Below are 18,540 nucleotides of genomic sequence, written 5' to 3'. Positions count from 1 at the left end.
ATTTATAGGAAGGGTACCAGCGCCACCACGCGGAATAAACCAGTCTTACTGCCAAGGAAGCTTTATTACAATACAGATTGTCGTCGCGAAAACATTGCACAATAGCAAGAAGCAGCAATCACGTGACTTACGTGAATGTAAAAGCTGCGGCCGATGAATGGCGGTTGTTTCCAATGTGTGGCAGGAACACAGCTCCTGTTGACGTAACAAAGCATCATTGTCACAAAACAAACACAGATGATGTTAGCAACGGACCTATTTCTATGAGTTATGCGTAGAATGAAGTCCAGAGTTGACACAAAGAAAACTGCGATCCATTGATTCGTTCATGGCGCTTTCTAGACATGAATCGTAATCTCAAGCGCTATGTTCTCACTTATATGTGGCTGTAGCGAGACTAATTCAACTTCAACGAGACTAATTAACTTACCAGCAGTTCCTCCAGTTGCAAGCAGGATGTGGTAGTTGGTCATTGTGAGATCAAAGGTGCCGATGTCTTCCTTTGTGACGCTTGCAGCACGCGTGAATGAGCACATTATGACGCCATCAGCGTCGGAGGCATCTTCGTTTGTAATCCCGGCCTGAAAGAAACAAGCTGGTATCAATGAGGTTTTGCGTATAGCAGCACCTAGCGGGCGCGTAGACTGTGTTTTATGTGATAAATGACGTCATTATACCGGTAGTGTGTCTTCAACAATAGGTGTTATGTGACGTTGAACTATTCGGCCTGACTTTAATTCGGATCCGGTGCAATAATAAAGATCGGAGTTTTCCATCAAACCGTTCGGTGAGAATGCCATGGCAACGTATTTGTCGCCCGCACCGACGTTCCCGCCAAAAGTTATCTCAAAGTTGTTCAATTCAGAGTTCTAGAGAAATAATAATCAATCATTGTTAAACTAGTGACGTCATGATAAAAAATACTATTCGCAAAACTTACAAAACTCCAAGTCGCAAAAAGACAATTAGAATTTCCAGGCTCGCATCCCATTGGACCTGCGTAACAAAGGCTGTTTGTGACATCACAATCCGGCATCATCTGCATGGCTTCTGCAGGTCTAAGACAATAATACTCGGTTACAGAGGCTTAAAGATGAGTCTCCCGTTCAATGTTTAATAGTAAGCAAAAATCTTCGAACTTTATCACTGCATCGAATCCGGACCAAAATCCGATAGTGGGATTATTACGTCATAAACTTAGTTGCATTCCTCTACTCGTGTACACTACGTCAAGAAAATTAATGTATGTGGTAATTCCATTCATTGAGGTTTGCGCAGTCATATTTTCTACTTTCATGAACAGGCTTAGTCTATATCGGTTTACTATTTCTATTGTATACATTGACTATTTGCATAAATTGCGATAATTATTAGAAAAAAGTTCATCTCTTCTCCCGGGGAAGCTAGCGGCAATTATAAAATTTTGACGCCCTGACCCAAATATCAACAAGCAAATAATTAAAACTAGGTCAACAAAGATGGTAGTAAGAAGTATTTTGATATAAATATGTAAAAATCTCACAAAATACAAATTTTATCAAATCGCAAATTCGGATGGCTGCAAAATTACAGAGAGTCGTTAAATATCACATTTTTTTACCAAAAATTCCTCTTCAAATGAACGCTTTTTTTAACCAGGGTGCGTCGTTTTGGGCTTTTGGTACAGTTAGTGACGAAAGTATACTTAACGCTTATATACGATTGACAGCTTATCAATCATTATTCCTGTGGTCATTATGATCGTTTCAATGCTTTTACCCAATAACTTGCTGATTAATTTGCAAACTGACCCGGTGCAACGATGGTTCAATAAATTTGAAGCGCGCGAAGATTTTCGGCGAAGGTTACGTCCCGAGCACCATATATGGCGTCTGATTCGCGAGGGGGTTTCCATTAGCTCATTTTAATTATTACTTAAATATTTCTTAAACGGTTGATTATTTGCGACTAATATAACATGCTTGGATCAAGCAAGTTTGTTAATGACGTCACAAGTTCACAAGCAATCACGTGACTTACGTGAATGAGAAAGCTGCAGGGGAGGAATGGCGGTTGCTCGCGATGTGTGAAAGGAATGTGGCTCCTGTTGAGATAACAAAGTCATTGTTACGAAATAGAGAAAAAAAAGAGCAGAACAACGTTAAATGCAAAGATTATCGTCGATTTAACGCGTTATAAACAGCGGCAGGTTTTCAATGTCGTTTGTACAGCGCAGTGCGCCATCCACCACACAGCATTGCAGCAACTTACCAGCAGTTCCTCCAGTTGCAAGCAGGATGTGGTAGTCGGTCATTGCGAGATCAAATGTACCGATGTCTTCCTTTGTGACGCTTGCAGTACGCGTGAATGAACACATTATGACGCCATCAGCGTTGGAGGCATCTTCGTTTGTAACCCCGGTCTGAAAGAAACAAGCTGGTATCAATGAGGTTTTGCGTATAGCAGCACCTAGCGGGCGTGTAGACGTGTTTTATATCGTAAATAACGTCATAATACCGGCAGTGTGTCTTCAACAATAGGTGTTATGTGACGTTGAACTATTCGGCCGGACTTTAATTCGGATCCGGTGCAATAATAAAGATCGGAGTTTTCCATCAAACCGTTCGGTGAGAATGCCATGGCAACGTATTTGTCGCCAGCACCGACGTTCCCGCCAAAACTTATCACAAAATTGTTCAACTCTGAGTTCTAAAAAATTAATCGATTAATTATTGTCAAACTAGTGACGTCATAATGAAAATAACGTGCGTAAAACTTACAAAACTCCAAGTTGAGAAAAGACAATTAGAATTTCCAGGCTCGCATCCCATTGGACCTGCGTAACAAAGGTTGTTTGTGACATCACAATCCGGCATCATCGGCCTGAGTAGACAAGACGTGGTTAAAGCGATTTGACCACCACACAATGGTACAGAGCAGAGCAAGGCACTCACGTGACAGGAGGGGGAGGAGCAAACTGCAGAGGTTCCGACGATGAATGGCGTCTGGGGCCATGGTAAGTTATCCTGTCGCCTGCAATCATATTTAATTGTTGCAAAATAAAACAAATGTGGTCAATTGCGATCGTGACGTAATTAAAACAATGCCATAATGACTTTGACATCATCGTATTCTTAATGACGTCACCTCACGCAAACTCACCCACGGCTCTTCCAGATGCAAGCAGGAGGTGGTAGTCGGTCATTTTGAGATCAAAGGTGCCGATGTCTTCCTTTGTGACGCTAGCAGCACGCGTGAATGAGCACATTATGACGTCATTTGCGTTGGAGGCTTCCTCGTTTGTAATCCCGGCCTGAAAAAGGGAACTACTTTGATTGGTGAGTTACAAACATTCCTCCTGAGCCAACTAGGAAGAGAGTCGTCACGTCATCATCCCCACCAACCCCCACACAAGGAAGTCGACATTTTACGCTATTCTCATGCTATTCATGACGTCATCATACCGGTAAGTCGTCATCGGTAATCGGCCTTCTTCGACGTTGAACTATTCGGCCGGACTTTAGTTCGGATCCGGTGCAATAATAAAGATCGGAGTTTTCCATCAAACCGTTCGGTGAGAATGCCATGGCAACATATTTGTCGCCAGCACCGACGTTCCCGCCAAAAGTTATCTCAAAATTGTTCAATCCCGAGTTCTAGAGAATTAATATTTTCGATGAACTTGTGACGTCATAATGGAAATAACATGATCAAGACTTACGTAATTCCAAGTGGCGAAAAGACAATTAGAATCCCCTGGCTCACATCCTACCGGACCAACGTTACAAAGGCCGTTCGTGACATCACAATCTGGTATCATGGGAGGCGGTCTGAAGAGAAGATTATGAGAAGCTTTTTGAAATGACATCACAAACGAAATATCAGACAACATTCAATATACTGCATGAAGGAAACGCTTAGCACTATATTACATGACAGGTAAGGCCAAGTTGATTTTTTCGTTTGAGATCCCACGATTATTTCTCGATCCGTGGTAGCGCGGGAAAATCCCTGAATAACGAAACCAGAATTCAGGGAAGCAATAACAACATAAACATCATCTACGCCACTTACCTGCTGCTAGACGACCCGTCGCCTGGAGAATGTGATATTTTGTGTTGAAAAGGTCGAAGAGTTCCCGGTTATTTTGTGAGGTTGGTTTTCTTATCACAGCAGTGCGTGTGAAAGAACACTCCGCCACGCCATTGTTCGTGGAAGCCATTACGTTAGTGATGCCACGCTGCGTGTCAACATGAACAGTATGATGTCATAATCACTTTCATTGTTTACTAGATTACTTACAGGGAGGGCGCGGAAGATTCTCGGGGGCCGTCGAAAGCGCTGTATGACCCCTGACCTCAACGTAGTGCCAGTGCAAAAATACAAGTCAGCATCTTGCATGCGATTAACGGTACCAAACGCCACTGCCACATATTCAGTGCCTCCTCCTGCCCCGCCACGAAGCTCCATATTGAAGGTTCTGGTTCCGGCATCCTAGAATTTGAATCGAGGCGTTTAATTTATGACGCAATAAAGCGTAATTTTCGAATTTGTTATTCTAGTGCTTGCCCAGGCGTAGGAGAAGAACTGACACTTGGGGTCGGTCAAATCACATCCGGGGGGGTTTTTGACGCAATGCTTCGAGATGCCGCATTCGTTCCCATCCACTGCCCCCGTACAGCTGAATCCCACTATGAGGATTAGGGGTGCAAGCAATAACTTGAGGGGGTGCATTTTCGATTTTCAAAAATAAATTTTCTGAAAATCTAAACAAGAACAAAAAATTGATTTATTTCGCGCAAAAAATCGCGACCCTGCGACGGTAACTCTCCTAATTTCTAGAACTGAAGCCTAACAACGTTGAAGCTCGTACACTGCTGCTATCTCCGCTGTGTTGAGATTAAACTGCTGCTAAGTTGAGGAGATTAGTTCTTACCGAGCTAACTGTTGAGCTTGGTAAAAACAGGTTTCAATCTGTTGTTGCTTCACCTGCAGTCGCCCGAGGCTGCAACTGTCAGTCGTGAACTAGTTTGCGGTCGATGCAATCTTTAAAAGCTGAGTCATCGTAAATTTCTGATGGAAACAATCTTAACTATAAACAAGATTAATTTTTTTCGAAGGAACTGTAATTAATTATAATTTATTTTTAATATTTTTTAATATTGTTTGCGATTTGCAGCAAAAAATTTACCTCTGCACATTCGACCAACACGTATGAGTTACGTAACAATGACTTTGAATAAATTAATCGGTAATATTTTACGCACCGTTGAACAAAGCACAACCGCGGTAGGAGGAGGAGCAAACTGTAAAGGCTCCGACGATAAATAGCGACAGTGATATGATGAGGTTCCTAGGGTGGCGACTCTACACTACTGTCATATCCCTATATGCGCCATTACATTATGGTTAGTGTCCTGCATATTGAGAATTTCCAAGTATGAATTTTCGTCAAAGTTCTTTGTTTTTTTCGTCTGTTTTTGTAGCAAATTAAGTGCCATCTATTGCGTGCTGGCGGCCTGCTATGCGTTACATAACTATATGACGTTGAAAGAACAACCAATCAGAGCCTGCGGCTACATATTTAAATGTCCTGGCGATTCAGCGACTGTTTGACGTTGCTGTAAATCTCTGAACCCCCGCAGCGAATTATAATTCTCGTAATAATTCTAATAATAATTGATTAATAACTAATCTTCTTATAATAATTGTTCTTGCTCTCTTTCATAATTCGGCGAAATTCTCGAACTACTTGGATTGCTTCAATGCTTTTTATTTTACGCTTCTTCTTATTTTAGTGAGTTTTTAGTTGTAATTCTCACAACGACTGCAAGCTTGTGATATAATGTTAAAATATATTTCATCTAAAAACTTCTACAATAATAAAAATCATATATTAGCGAACAAAATCTCTAAATCTCAAAATCTAAATACTCAGAAACCACGGTGTGTTGATGAGAATCTGAAAACCGTTGATCTTCTTTCCAAGATTCAACGAACCTCTTCATAATTAACACAAGGTCAAAGGTTAAGTTTAAAACCCGCGTTATGCCGGGAGTGCTCTCAAAATATTTGTTGATCTCTTAAATCGTTTCTAAACAGTCGTAATAGTATTTGTAGCTTTCTGTCAGAAATCGCTTGAACAGTGGAATGATGACGTAGCATAAGAAGTCTTCTTAGAATATTGACGTCATCATCATGATGAAGCCCAACGTCAGCATCCTACGAAATCAAAGGTAAAAGTCGTTATCTCATTTGTGACGACATATCTTCTTTGTTATCAAACAATGCACTGACGTGATCATGACGAGGTTGTCTTCACGCAAACTTGCTGCGGAACTTCGGAAATTTATCAAATCTTGGGAAACGCTTCGACCACTGCGTTCGTGGTACAAAAGTGCGCCAGCTGTGGTAGAATTAAGACTTTTGTTATGACCACTAGATGACAAATTATGATTATTTTCTTGCACTGGCAGTTAATGTTGGATTGTTCGGTCACATTGGAAATTGCGGGCAGAGTCTCAACAAGTGTCCAATGAAAGGACTTGCAGGGAGTTGTTGATTTTGAATAAATGAATGTTATAGTGATAACAAGGACAGCATTTTGCAAATCTCATTCCATCAAAACTTTGCTTTGCTTGACATTTAAATAAATAAATAAATAAATAAATATAAAGGTATATACAAAGAATAAAAATAAAATATAAACATTTTCTTTCGAGAACAAATTGAAAGATAACGCTGTGATCTGTGCCAAGTAAAAGCTGATTTGTTATTATTTTTGTTTTGGTTCTAAGCAGCGCGGCACAAGACGCAGTTGCATCGCTCGCATTGTCCCTGAGACCGCTCTGCCGGCCAGCCATAGACATGAAAGCAATGAATGCAATATCAGTCGAAATGAAACAAGATTTTACCTTCCGAGGTCTCCCCCACCGCATAAAGCAGATAATACGAGCTCGTTCCCAGGTCAAACGTCATCTCGCGGCTCCCACTCACAGTCTTCGTGAGTGACGCCGACCGCTTGAAGGCGCACGTGAGCACGCCATTTTCCACACCGAATCGAGTGTTCGATATTTCCATCTGGGAGCAAGATGGTCAATTTGAGGGGGTGGATTAGCGAAGTGAACCAACAAACCCACCTGGTTTGCGATGTTGGTCGGTGGTTGTTGCAATTCACGGATAACCCCGGAAACGAAAGCCCCCTCGGTGCAATAGTACATGTCAGCGTCTTTCATTGTTCTTGTCGATCCAAACGCGATCGACGCGTATTGTCGTACGTTTCCGGTCCCTCCCACTATGACGAAATCGAACGCGTCATCGGTGGAGTTCTAAAATATTGTTTGTGCGTCACAAAAGAGTTTTAATTTTTGTTTCCAAGCTGTTTCGTGAAGACTGCACACACACGTCCTTGCCGCGTATAATTTCGATTGTTAACCAACAATGGGGCTTAGTTACGGAATAGTTGCCCGTTACAAGAGCTCATAAAAGCATGAGACATAATTCATGTTTTCACTTCGTATTAGCAACGCATAATAGCCAGGGTGAATACAGACTGTGGTGTAAGTGCTAATTTGAAGATTAAAATGGGAGGGTTCAGTCGTACAAAGCTTTCTGACCAAGTTAACGCCCCTTTCGCACGATCAACCCCCGCACTATTCAACAACAAGCGCTCACGTATCTCCACGAAGCAAACATGCAGTCACTACTTCCTGGTGTACACGTGGACGGGTTTCTATAGCAACCGACCGAGCTTCCGCACAGCGACAAGTAATCCATCGTTGCCCTTGAATATTGATTAAACGCTGCTTTATTACGTAACTATTAATAATAATTAAATCTTAAGGGAAATTTCTCAATTCTGCTTACTCGGTCGATGAAGTCATTGATGACGTCATTACTGCTGATGTGCTCATCGAAGACATCATAGTCGCTGCCGTACTCGTGTCTGATGTCATTGGTGCCTCACTGGAGGTGCTCATGGATGTCGTCATTTCTTGTGTTGTCGCCATGACAACGGAGGAGCCAAAGTCGACTGCACTGGGGCTGGGGAAGCGGTTGCTGTTGGTGTGTTGCTGGATGTTTCCTGAAGGTATAACCGCGTTCGCGGAAATTTCAAACGTTTCTCGTAAAAACCATTGTGACGTAGATCACTTCGTCAATCGATGGAAAGGAATTTTTACCTCCACTGTAGCTGCCGACCGCCAACAACACGTAATAATCGTTGTTTATGAGGTCAAAGTCATGGTTTGTTCCGCCACTGATCTGCTTCGTGATGCTCCCGGCGCGGGTGAATGAGCACCTGCCCACCCCGCCCGTTGTCATCGCGTTCGTATTCGATATTCCCGCCTGAGGACAAAGTTCAAATTCTTGATTGTAATGAATAGAAATGTTTCATATAATCAATGGTAACAAATATAATTCCTATACGCCAAAGTACCCACCGGAAGTGACGTATCAATGACAGGAGGGTTCCACTGAGCTTGGATCGCTCCCGAATTGAGTTCGGTTCCGGTGCAGTAATATAGATCCGAGTTCCGCATGAGGCCGTCCGGGGAGAAAGCGACCGCCACGTACTGTCCCCCCGCCCCTGTGCCCCCACTTATCTCCATATCGAACCCTCCTGACCCTGAGTTCTTCAAAATCAAGAAATATGTTGAAACGAGCAATCTTGTAGAAACTATAAACAGGTGTAAAACGTAGTAGGCTATAGTTTAATATCACTGTGATATGGCTGGGGCGATTACTTTCAAAACCAAAACTTGTGTGACGTGAACTCCCAACTACGTCACAATAGGGAGTTACTGTCAAAAAAGTTGTTTATGCGATGTTTGAACCTTGACTAAAAGCCGGCAAATTTCAAAATATCAAAATATTTCGCATCCTTAGCGAAAGATAACTGCGGTGAAATTAGCCATGGCATGATATTGTACAGTCGTATTGACAAGGCAGAAACGCACCTTGCAATGAGTTTGGACGTGGGCCGGGTAACACCATAGCCCCAGCCATAACCATAACACAAATGCTTTTTCCCGCTGAGATCTGCAGCTAAACAAGCGATCCAAAACGCAACAAATGAACGTGTAAGGTTGGAAGTTGTTTTGTCTGTTCTATTGTGACACAACTTGTATGTCATATCCGGTTAGCAGTTTAGTCAACACACGATTATTTTTCACGTGACCAACCGGAAATCACCTGCAACGAGTTTACGTTTCGTTCCCTCTCATTCTGTTCATCCCCGTTTTTAATGCGATTACGCAATCCGCGACCAATCGCAACAAAGTCGCCAAAATACGCGGCGACTCGTTCTTTAACGAAATAGTTGATCTTTGTTCGACAGACATCGCGTTTTCATAAATAATTAAGACCGAAATCTTCCTTAGAAAAAGCAATTGTTCACGAGAGTGAGAAAGACGGCAATAATAAGATGACGTCATTTTTAAAAATAAACATCAAAAATGATGACAATAACAAACAACAAGGCTGGACCTCAACACAGTCTTTGTTTTTAACAACAACAGAAATAACTTTTTGCTATTTTGTACTTTTTGTATTCTCTATTTGTAATAGTATATGGATGAAAATTTCCAGAAAAAATTCCTCACCCAAGCAAATGAGAAATACAAACAAGTCGCTGCGGTGACGTCACAATCGTTGACGCTTCTAATGCAAGTTTTTGATACCCCGCATCCGGAGGCGTCGAAACAGAATCCTGGGTGAAGAAGTTGCACTCCGAGCAGCAGAGCCACTAGTTGTCGCATTTTGCTGCTGTCTTTGAAATATGCCAAGATTTTCTAAAACTTCTATGGAAAATTGAAAGTTTAGTTTCCTCCTTGTCTGCGGTTTTCTCAGGAAATTTTCGTCTAATTTACTCAAGCTCTTATGACGTAATAATATCGATATCATCGTGTTTACTAATTCTTGTTCCATACGTCGATATATTCTGTTCAACTGCTAGCTGTCTCTTTGTTGGATCGAGGTTGGGTGAGTTTTTGCAAAAACCAAAAATTTCACCGCCTCGCTCTCACGTTGACCTCAGATATTTTCTCGTGAAAATGAAATTTTTAACTGTCTGCCTCCAAACTTGTCATTGTCATTGTCACGTCACAAAGCTTTTACTCAGTTATCTTCACTTCACTTCTATTCCATTCGCACTGGCATTCTTACATCACAATTGACACAACAAGGAAACATCAGTGGTAATTACTATTCATGAGTTCTTCCGCCATTGTCACGTCATAATCCACAATATACCAATCGCACATCGTGACCGGTTGGACGCGAACTGTCTCCTCGTTGGTGCAACATTTATCTCATCTGCCCGCTTATGGTCGCGTAACAGCGGCGTGGTCGTTCAGATTAGTTGGAAACGCGCCGTATTACTCACCGGCCTTTATATCTTCCAACCCAAGGTACGTCACTAACGGAAGATAATGGGCGGTTATGACGTGTGTGCGAGCAACAAAGACTGGCTGATTTATTATTATTCACGAATCACCTCTCGCATATAGGCAGCAATATTTTGCAATACTGTCACGTGGTATGCGCTATCATCTGCATTGAATCAAGCAACGACGTTCGATCCACGACTGATACGTCACAACCGGTGCAGAGTTTGCACGGAATAATGCGCATAATGATGCAATAATGCAAATAATATCACCATTGGTTAACCGCAATAAAATGAAATGTTCTCTGGCAAAATATTTAAAGGAAACAGCGATCAATACAAAACTTTCTTATCTGAAGCAATGTTAATTAATTTGTTCAAAGAATTTTCAATCATGTGCTGCTGTAACCAAGATTTTCCTCAGTCAGGAAACTTCCTACTTTTACAGCTAGTCAATTAGCTCTTTTTGCTTTTCTAACTTTTATTAACATTTCTTTGATAAAAACAGCCATCTTTCTTCTAAAAAGTCCAAACGTAGACTGAATTAACACTCGTTCAGCCCTTCCCAGCCGAGCGCAACACCACACAAACACAGATTCCACCGTTGTCACAAAATCAGAAAACAACAGGTAACAATCTAAAACAGGTAACAGCTCACACCGTAAACAAGTAACTTACAGATTTGGTGAAGCAATTTTAAAATGTATTGGTTCAACAACGAGTGAATAAAAATAATCCAGTGACACTACTCGCCGTTAATAAATTGAAAAATACAAACTTCTCACCGTGCAAGCTAAGAGTTTGGAAATTTTCGAGCCCTAACCCTCCCATAATTTCCCACACAACTGTCCAAGTCAAATTGAACAAGTGCTCATGCTCATGCGTCCAAAATCGAGTTTGAGATACCACGGTGCAAGCAAAATAAAAAGCTAATACATAATTGGAATGAATATTACACCGCAAGTAGCTCACGCATCCTGTTGCGAAAGATAGGCGGCGAGGTTAGGAGAATGGGTATGCAAGAAGTTGGTTTTAGTTGATTAAAGTTTTATTGGAGTTAGATTTAGATTAGAAGGTAGATTTAGGTAGATTTAGGTTACTGTGCTAGAACATTTAAATTAAGTTAACAAGAAACGACGAAATTTTACTTTGAATGTACGTTTTTTCCGGTGAAATGGTGACATTCAAATATAAATATAAACAAAAAGTGGCTTATACTTAAACGCGATAACCTGCCGTTGTTTATTGGTTGTCCAAAGCAAAAATTATTTGTTTGAAATTAGCGTTAAGAAAAAGATGTTTTTTGCACTTTTGCTTACAAAAGACAAAAGTTTCAACTATTTTAATAATGAGAGTTGAAAATATTTTCATAGCATAAGTTTGTTTAGCATAAAATTTTCTATTTACGTTTTATCTTCTTATTCGTTCCGACCAACGATATAAAGTTCTTTATATCCTTGTTCCGACAGAGGCAAATTTTTGCTTTTTATTTAGTAAGATGTCTATGTTAATGTTGTTATTTTCAGAATTTTGTGGAATATTGTGGCAGTTCGTGGAAAAGCAAATGGTGACATCTGCGCTCGTTGTAAACGCCGAGTCACCGACTCAAATTTGCCGATTTTCAAGGAAGCTTTTATGTGTTGTCTTCGGGTTAGGTTGTAATTATTCTTTTACGTTAGTTTTTGTGATTTGCGTTCTAAGTTTTTCATTGAATATCGAAAACTTTGGAAAATCTTTAGCTTCGTTTTGTGTGCGATCGCCTAAATACCGTAAGTTACCACCCACCCCTAATGGAAAGAAAGCGTAAAACATCAGGCATGTCCGGAGCACAGCTATCTGGTTCGCAAAATGGGTCAAAAGGCTACTTTGTAAGCTAAGTAATTCCAAAACAATGAAATCTTGTGCACACTTTTAGTTGCTGGTGCACGCCACTCTTTGAAAATTGCGCTGTCCGGTGCACAAAAAACTTACATTCCATACTGGCCGCCCACGGGTAGTCCGGCTCTGTATTAGGCTTATATGATAATTAACTTAATAAGCTAGGCTGCAAATTGAAATGAACGCTATTTTCAACATAAAATAACATGCTTTTTTCTATAGTGTAAATAAATTTATAAAATAATATTTTCCTACCAAAACTCTCACCTTTCTTGACTAAATTACATCGAAAAGAAATTAGAACTGAAACAAAATAGTCTAAAGTTGGGCAGACTTCGAACCCAAAACCGCCAGCATATGAGCTCAATCATTACTGGGTCTCTCTCATCCAAAACGAGAATAGTAAACCTATAAAAGGCCATTTTGCAACTTGGTGAATGGAAATAGTAAATTCATATATTTAATGAAAATGTAGCATATTTCGTACAAATTCGGGGTTTAGTATTTAAGTGCAAAACCAGATGTCGTCACAACTTCAGTAGCTGCGGTCTGGTATACAAAGGCATTCTGTTGTTGTGTACTTTTATACTAGACCCATTATTTGAATCTTTTGGCCATCATGACTCCTTTCCCGACTTAGTCTACTTCGTAAAAAACGTCTCCCTGCTATATATTGCTACAGTACTTCAAACAAGAAACAACCGATTACGTTTAAGACACTTGATCACTGGCTGGAAAGACACTTTTTGATGAGATACTGGGAATGCAGGATGGATAAAACGATGTCTTGAGTTCCTTTCCCCAGTCTGGAATGAACAAATCCTAAGCACAAAACCACTATGTTAAGTTAAGCTCTTTTATGTTGATACGATACATTCGGTCTTCAACACAGTCTTTTTAAAAATGTTGAAGATGCTGTTGCTGTGTTTTCCATTATGGCTCACAGTGATTGTACTCGAGGAAATATCATATCATCGTTTTACTCAACTGGTTGTGTTAGAGCAGGCATGTGCAACCTTTTTCACTGGAGTGCCAAATACAAAATTTTGAATGACAACACGGGCCACATGATTTTTTCAGAAAAAATTAGTATCGTAAAACGACTTTCCTATGTAGTTTATGTAGTTAAGAAATAGATTTAATGCAGTCCACGACACACTTGTGCGACAATTTATTGAAAAACTGTGAATAATTGTCGATGGAAGATGAGGAAACTAAATTCAGTCAAGCGTAGTATGAAGTTCTAACATTTTGCTGAGCACCACTGCGCCCGCACTGCGGCCCGCGGGCCACTGGTTGCACATGTCTGCGTTAGAGTAAAAAAAATTGACATGAGAAATGCATGTGCCTGTTATTATTTCGGTTTCATTTTATTGGTGATTGCGATTGTCACTGTTCCAACTATTCAAAATAAATTGACATTTTGAATTTGAATCTTTTAGGATTTGGTTTTAAATTCCTACCTGTTTGTCAGCCAGCCTGACTGTTTGCATGCGATGGTGATATGCAACATCAGAATAGTCTTGAGTCTATTCAAGAGATATCATCAAATACAGATGTATATGAATACTATTGTCTTTTGTCTGATTCTCTTATTTATCACAATCGGCCGTACGTTTGCATATTTTGCATTAGAACTTATTGCATGTTATTGTTTTTAGCCTATTTTTAACGAAGCATGTTATACAAATAGAAATCATCTTGCATCTTTTTTTATATAAGCATTGTAGTAGAACAAGGAGTAAAAATGTTTGTTACAGTAAAAACGCTTCAACAACAAATTTTTAAAGTATCAGTGGAATCCACGGACACAGTAAGTTTTAGTTTGCAACACTAGAAGATAATAAGCTAAGCTAAGAGATGTTTCTTGTGTATGTTTATACCTTGGGCTGTCACATGCGATCATTCATTGAAGTTCCGCAGATTTTTTGTGGAAACATTAAACTTAAATTTGATTGATAGTCTAATTACACATTTGGTCATAAGCTGCATGTAAACGTGGGGAAAGTAGGCATTTAGGCTACGACATAAAATACCTCGAGTAATGAATTCATTTGAATTATATAAATGTGCGGGCTTGAAGACAAGATGTAAAAAAGCCTCGTAACCTCTTGGGACTCGATACCAGTTGATATCGTAACAGATTAATGCTTAAGAAATGCCGTCTCACATGTGGAAGTTGTATCAGGTCGTTGCTCATCAAATTATTTCAATTCCAGGTGAAGAAACTGAAGGAAGTGATTGAAAATGAACGAGGGAAAGATGATTTCCCCGTCGAGGGTCAAAAATTAATCTATGCAGGTTACTACACAAGTTTTTGTAATTTCGTCTTTAAAATATTGTGATTTGTTCAATGAATTTTATTTCGTCATTTGTAGGGAAAATTTTAGAAGATGCTAAAACAATCTCAGAATATAAAATTGAAGAATCAAAGTTTGTTGTTGCCATGGTTGCAAAGGTAACTTCGATTGCACTCATTTTGTTTAATCACATCCTGTGCTATTATATAATTAATCGCTCGTCTGCAAAGCCAAAAGTGCCACTTGCTTCTCCTGTGGCATCACCAAGTGAAGAGATGACAGCAACATCATCGAGCCCGACCCCAAAACCATCAACTGAAGAAGCGGAGAAACCAAAGGCTGACTCAGAAACCCCATCAAGTGGAGGCCAAGTGCAGGAAACGTGAGTAATATTTCTATGTTTTGTTCTCGTTCATGTACAACAGGTATTAGCTTGTAACTAATTGAGACAAAAACGCTTTATTTTGACCTGTGGACACAAAAGAGAATAGATGGTTTTGCTTTAACCAGTGTCTCAATCTCTAGTACATCCAGCGCCCCCTCATCAGATGCTACAACCACCACCACAGCTGCTGCTCCACCCGCGTCTACCCTGGCTACTTCTGAGTCCGCACTTGGTTTGTTCAACACCATTATTATGCTTGTTTATCATAGTCCTTATTTATATACCTCTGCATAAATAATAAATACGAGCTTAATGATGAAACTAAACAAATAGCAGTGATTGCAACTATTTCCAACCATCATCCTGTTCATTGTATTCCATGAGTGTGGTTTTTAGATTAAGCCCCATGCAATGCTTCCTTGATTATTCATATATTGTCCAACTGTCATTCCATAACCAGGTCACCTGCTGAAGCGGCATTATGACGTAACAATAAAACAAGCTACCTGTGAAACCTCCTTTAGCTTAAGCTAAAACAGTCTGAAATAGCTTATTAATGTTGCTGTGCCTGTAGTTCATTCATAAATCCTATGCTCTGTCTAATAATACTAATAAGATGGCTTCATATTTGAAAGGCAACGTGAAGCGTAAGACCATTGTTTCATCTCTCAAATATAGGAATTCATTTATCCATTATTAACTTATCCGCTCAATTCTCTAAACACAATGTCCCAACTAGATGAGATAATCAAGGAGGCATTGTGTTTGTAAGATATCCATGTTAGTCGACATTGGATGATTAAACTTGATTGCCGTGGTGCCATTCATCCTATTGTTGACTCCCGTAGTTTCATTTGCATCTCTGCAATTTGTAATTTTACAAACTTGGGTGAATTGTTAAACAATTGATGGGACGGTTTAGGCGATTGGGTGACATTTCAGCAGCAGTTGATTGAGTCGTTCGATCATGTGATCGATGGGGATTTTGTGTTACCCGAGCTGAACTCTACCCCTCTGCCTGAGTGCGACCCCCCGTTGGAGTTCCCCCCTCTCGGTGAGCTTGTGGAGGGGATCTTTGATGGACCCATGATTGGTTCGGACACACCGGGCCCACACCCCCCGAGAGAGGATAATTTTGTCTCGTCGGATCATGGAATGCCACTTGAGGGCAGTAGTGATCACTTCAGTAATGCACCGATGACATCACTATCCGATGATGTCAACTCGGGTAACTGCCCAAGCATGACGGGGGTGTGTAGAGGGGGTCTGGTCTCTGGTGGGAGTATCGGGGTCATCAATCCTAAAACTTACAGTTCGTCACAATTTTTTACAGAAGTTGTTCAATATTTTCAGTGACCGGTGAGGAGTACGAGCAGCTTGTGGCAAATATTATGTCTATGGGCTTCGAGAGGAATCGGGTCACAGCAGCGTTGAGTGCCAGCTTCAACAACCCCGACCGAGCCGTGGAGTATCTCATGACGGGAATCCCCCAATCAGCTGCGGCCCCACCCCCTGCGAGGCCTGCGGGTGAAGGTGGGACATTGCTACTGGTTAACAAAACACCATATTTAACAATAGTAACCATTAATGGTCTTTTAACCAGCTGCACCAACGGAACAACCAGCACCAGCGCCAGCACCACAGCAACCAGCAGAGGGTGAAGGTTTGTAAATGATTTGTATCTTTTATAGAATTGGAGTCACCAATATATAGCTTGTGTACCGAATACGGTTTTCGAGATTAATTTGTCCAGTTCTTCTCATAAACAAGTTTATTGCATCAGAGCTCTGTTGAACAATTGTTCTCTTGCTCCTGTGGTCCTGAAAAAAGTCTCCTCTCCTGGAAGTCTGTTTAGAATAGTTTTGATTTGTTGTTGCAGACATCAACCCCCTCGCTTACATGAGGAACAACCCGCAGCTGCAGAGCATGGCAGAGATGGTTCGTCAGAACCCCGACATGTTGGTCCCCTTCATACAACAGATCGGACAACAAAACCCGCAACTACTTCAGGTGCGTCATAAGTCCTTTTAATGATGTAACAATACAGCTGTTTAACTTTAAAGCTGCATTACCAGCGCTCAGTGTAATGATGCGTGACTTTATAGAGTCACTAACCCAATAATACCTCATCTCTCTTCTTTTTCGTAAGTCATAAATTTGTATTGTGATGTAACAATAAGTCACTTATAATACCGTACACGAGCTAATACGTCATCTCAACCGTGCAGTACATCAACGAACATCAGCAGGAACTCATCAACATGATCAACGCTCCCACAAGCGGGGAATCCCCTGCGGAACAGGCTCCCGCTCAAGCCCCGCCGGGCACACAGTACATCCGGGTCACTGCTCAGGAGCAAGCCGACATCGAGCACGTGAGCGATAACTTTGCTTTGAATTTTTCCGCCCTCTTTTACGAACTCTCTTGACTACCTGCTTGCTTGGAACGGTTGAGCGCACACATAGACATCTAAACTCGCATACATAAGTGTTGAAATATATTTTCCAGTTGAAGGCGCTCGGCTTTGAGGAGAACTTCTGCGTGCAAGCGTATATGGCCTGTGATAAGAATGTCCAGCTGGCAGCCGACTTTCTCTTATCTGAAAGCCAGCGAGATGCATGATATGATTTATCGCCAACCACAAGTGTGCACAATCAATACCATGAAGTAATATTATTCTGCTATGACGTCATATCTTCGCCAGTGAAACTGTGTTTTGGTCACCCCGCAAGTTCTGTTGCAGTTGGTGTTCGTATGACGTCACAACTATATTTGCTGCAGAAAAATTAAAAGCTTTTGATTTTACGTCGCTTTATTGGCGGCGCCGGTTTGTTTTGTTGCGTTTTATCAAATTTCTTGGAAACCAGTTCAACAATTAACTTCTAATTTTAAACTTAATGCATATTTAAATAAATTCTAAATTTAAACCAGAACCTCGCGTTTAACCGGCTTCGTACCTTTTGGTGGAAGGAGGTTTCCAGTTGCGGATGGGATTTTGTGAATATTCTATCGTTGTTAAATAAACTTGGCGGAGAAACTCGCGCGAGTTATGTTTGTGTCGAATTAAATCTTAGATAACCGAATAATTTGTGGAGAAAATGTTCGTTTAAAGCTGAAACCCCGTCAAAAATTCAGCTCATTTTACCCCAAGTAACCAAATCCAACTTAAAACATTTTTTTCCTGCACATATCCTGCTGCTTTCAGTGAAAAACTGTTCATTTTGAACGAATTATCTGACTCTATTCTTGCGTGCGGTCACTTGCGTGAACACTCTGACACTGAGGCTTCAGGTTGCAACGAATATGCTACAAGTGGAGTCGTTTTATTTGAAATTACGTTATAACATATGTTTTAGGTCAAAACATATGTGACGTTAATCGCTTGCAATTTTACTTAATATTTGTAGATTAAAAAAGATCAACAGATGCTAAAAATGGTATTAAGGATTAATTAACATGTATTTTTGAACACATACTTGTTAAAATTTCGAATTATTCGCGTGAAAAGTACTGAGTCCCGGGACCGACTGAAAATTCTTGAAAAAAGTAATTCGGTAATTTTTTCAAGATTTCAGTAACTTGGTAGTATAGTACCGCGGTACTGGCCCGC

At 40.6% G+C, this 18,540-nt stretch overlaps 2 protein-coding genes across 2 annotated transcripts; one reads left to right on the top strand and one right to left on the bottom strand.

Annotated features, from left to right (window-relative positions):
* Window positions 1-45: 45 nt before the first annotated feature.
* LOC143458752 (uncharacterized) lies at window positions 46-9,752 on the bottom strand. The gene is made up of 25 exons (XM_076955604.1): window positions 9,582-9,752; window positions 8,421-8,612; window positions 8,160-8,325; window positions 7,846-8,062; window positions 7,654-7,762; window positions 7,119-7,307; window positions 6,894-7,059; window positions 6,277-6,385; window positions 6,168-6,201; window positions 4,549-4,722; window positions 4,282-4,473; window positions 4,054-4,219; window positions 3,912-3,990; window positions 3,701-3,809; window positions 3,444-3,635; window positions 3,142-3,292; window positions 2,934-3,012; window positions 2,760-2,862; window positions 2,497-2,688; window positions 2,251-2,401; window positions 2,020-2,083; window positions 941-1,058; window positions 678-869; window positions 431-581; window positions 46-195 (listed from the first exon to the last, which is right to left on the bottom strand). The coding sequence occupies exons 1-25, from the start codon at window positions 9,735-9,737 to the stop codon at window positions 128-130; spliced, it is 3,519 nt and encodes a 1,172-aa protein (XP_076811719.1). The 5' UTR covers window positions 9,738-9,752; the 3' UTR covers window positions 46-127.
* Window positions 9,753-13,898: 4,146 nt separating this feature from the next.
* LOC143459298 (UV excision repair protein RAD23 homolog A-like) lies at window positions 13,899-17,971 on the top strand. The gene is made up of 10 exons (XM_076956387.1): window positions 13,899-14,057; window positions 14,464-14,545; window positions 14,623-14,702; window positions 14,775-14,926; window positions 15,070-15,161; window positions 16,283-16,462; window positions 16,533-16,592; window positions 16,809-16,939; window positions 17,158-17,304; window positions 17,439-17,971. The coding sequence occupies exons 1-10, from the start codon at window positions 13,992-13,994 to the stop codon at window positions 17,550-17,552; spliced, it is 1,104 nt and encodes a 367-aa protein (XP_076812502.1). The 5' UTR covers window positions 13,899-13,991; the 3' UTR covers window positions 17,553-17,971.
* Window positions 17,972-18,540: the final 569 nt, after the last annotated feature.

Source organism: Clavelina lepadiformis, chromosome 5 (genome assembly GCF_947623445.1).
Source record: "Clavelina lepadiformis chromosome 5, kaClaLepa1.1, whole genome shotgun sequence".
NCBI lineage: Eukaryota > Metazoa > Chordata > Ascidiacea > Aplousobranchia > Clavelinidae > Clavelina > Clavelina lepadiformis.
Note: the sequence above shows the minus strand (reverse complement) of the source record. Positions and strands in the feature narration are given on the sequence as shown.

Bases quoted from the DNA above. Each gene is read 5' to 3' on its own strand.
- LOC143458752 (XM_076955604.1), bottom strand. From the start codon at position 9,737: ATGCGACAACTAGTGGCTCTGCTGCTCGGAGTGCAACTTCTTCACCCA. The intron at 4,474-4,548 runs GCAAGCACTAGA...TTCAAATTCTAG, and splicing joins AGTTCTTCTCCTACGCCTGG to GATGCCGGAACCAGAACCTT. The intron at 4,220-4,281 runs GTAAGTAATCTA...GTTGACACGCAG, and splicing joins GAATCTTCCGCGCCCTCCCT to CGTGGCATCACTAACGTAAT.
- LOC143459298 (XM_076956387.1), top strand. From the start codon at position 13,992: ATGTTTGTTACAGTAAAAACGCTTCAACAACAAATTTTTAAAGTATCA. The intron at 15,162-16,282 runs GTTTGTTCAACA...CAATATTTTCAG, and splicing joins TACTTCTGAGTCCGCACTTG to TGACCGGTGAGGAGTACGAG. The intron at 16,593-16,808 runs GTTTGTAAATGA...TTGTTGTTGCAG, and splicing joins GCAACCAGCAGAGGGTGAAG to ACATCAACCCCCTCGCTTAC.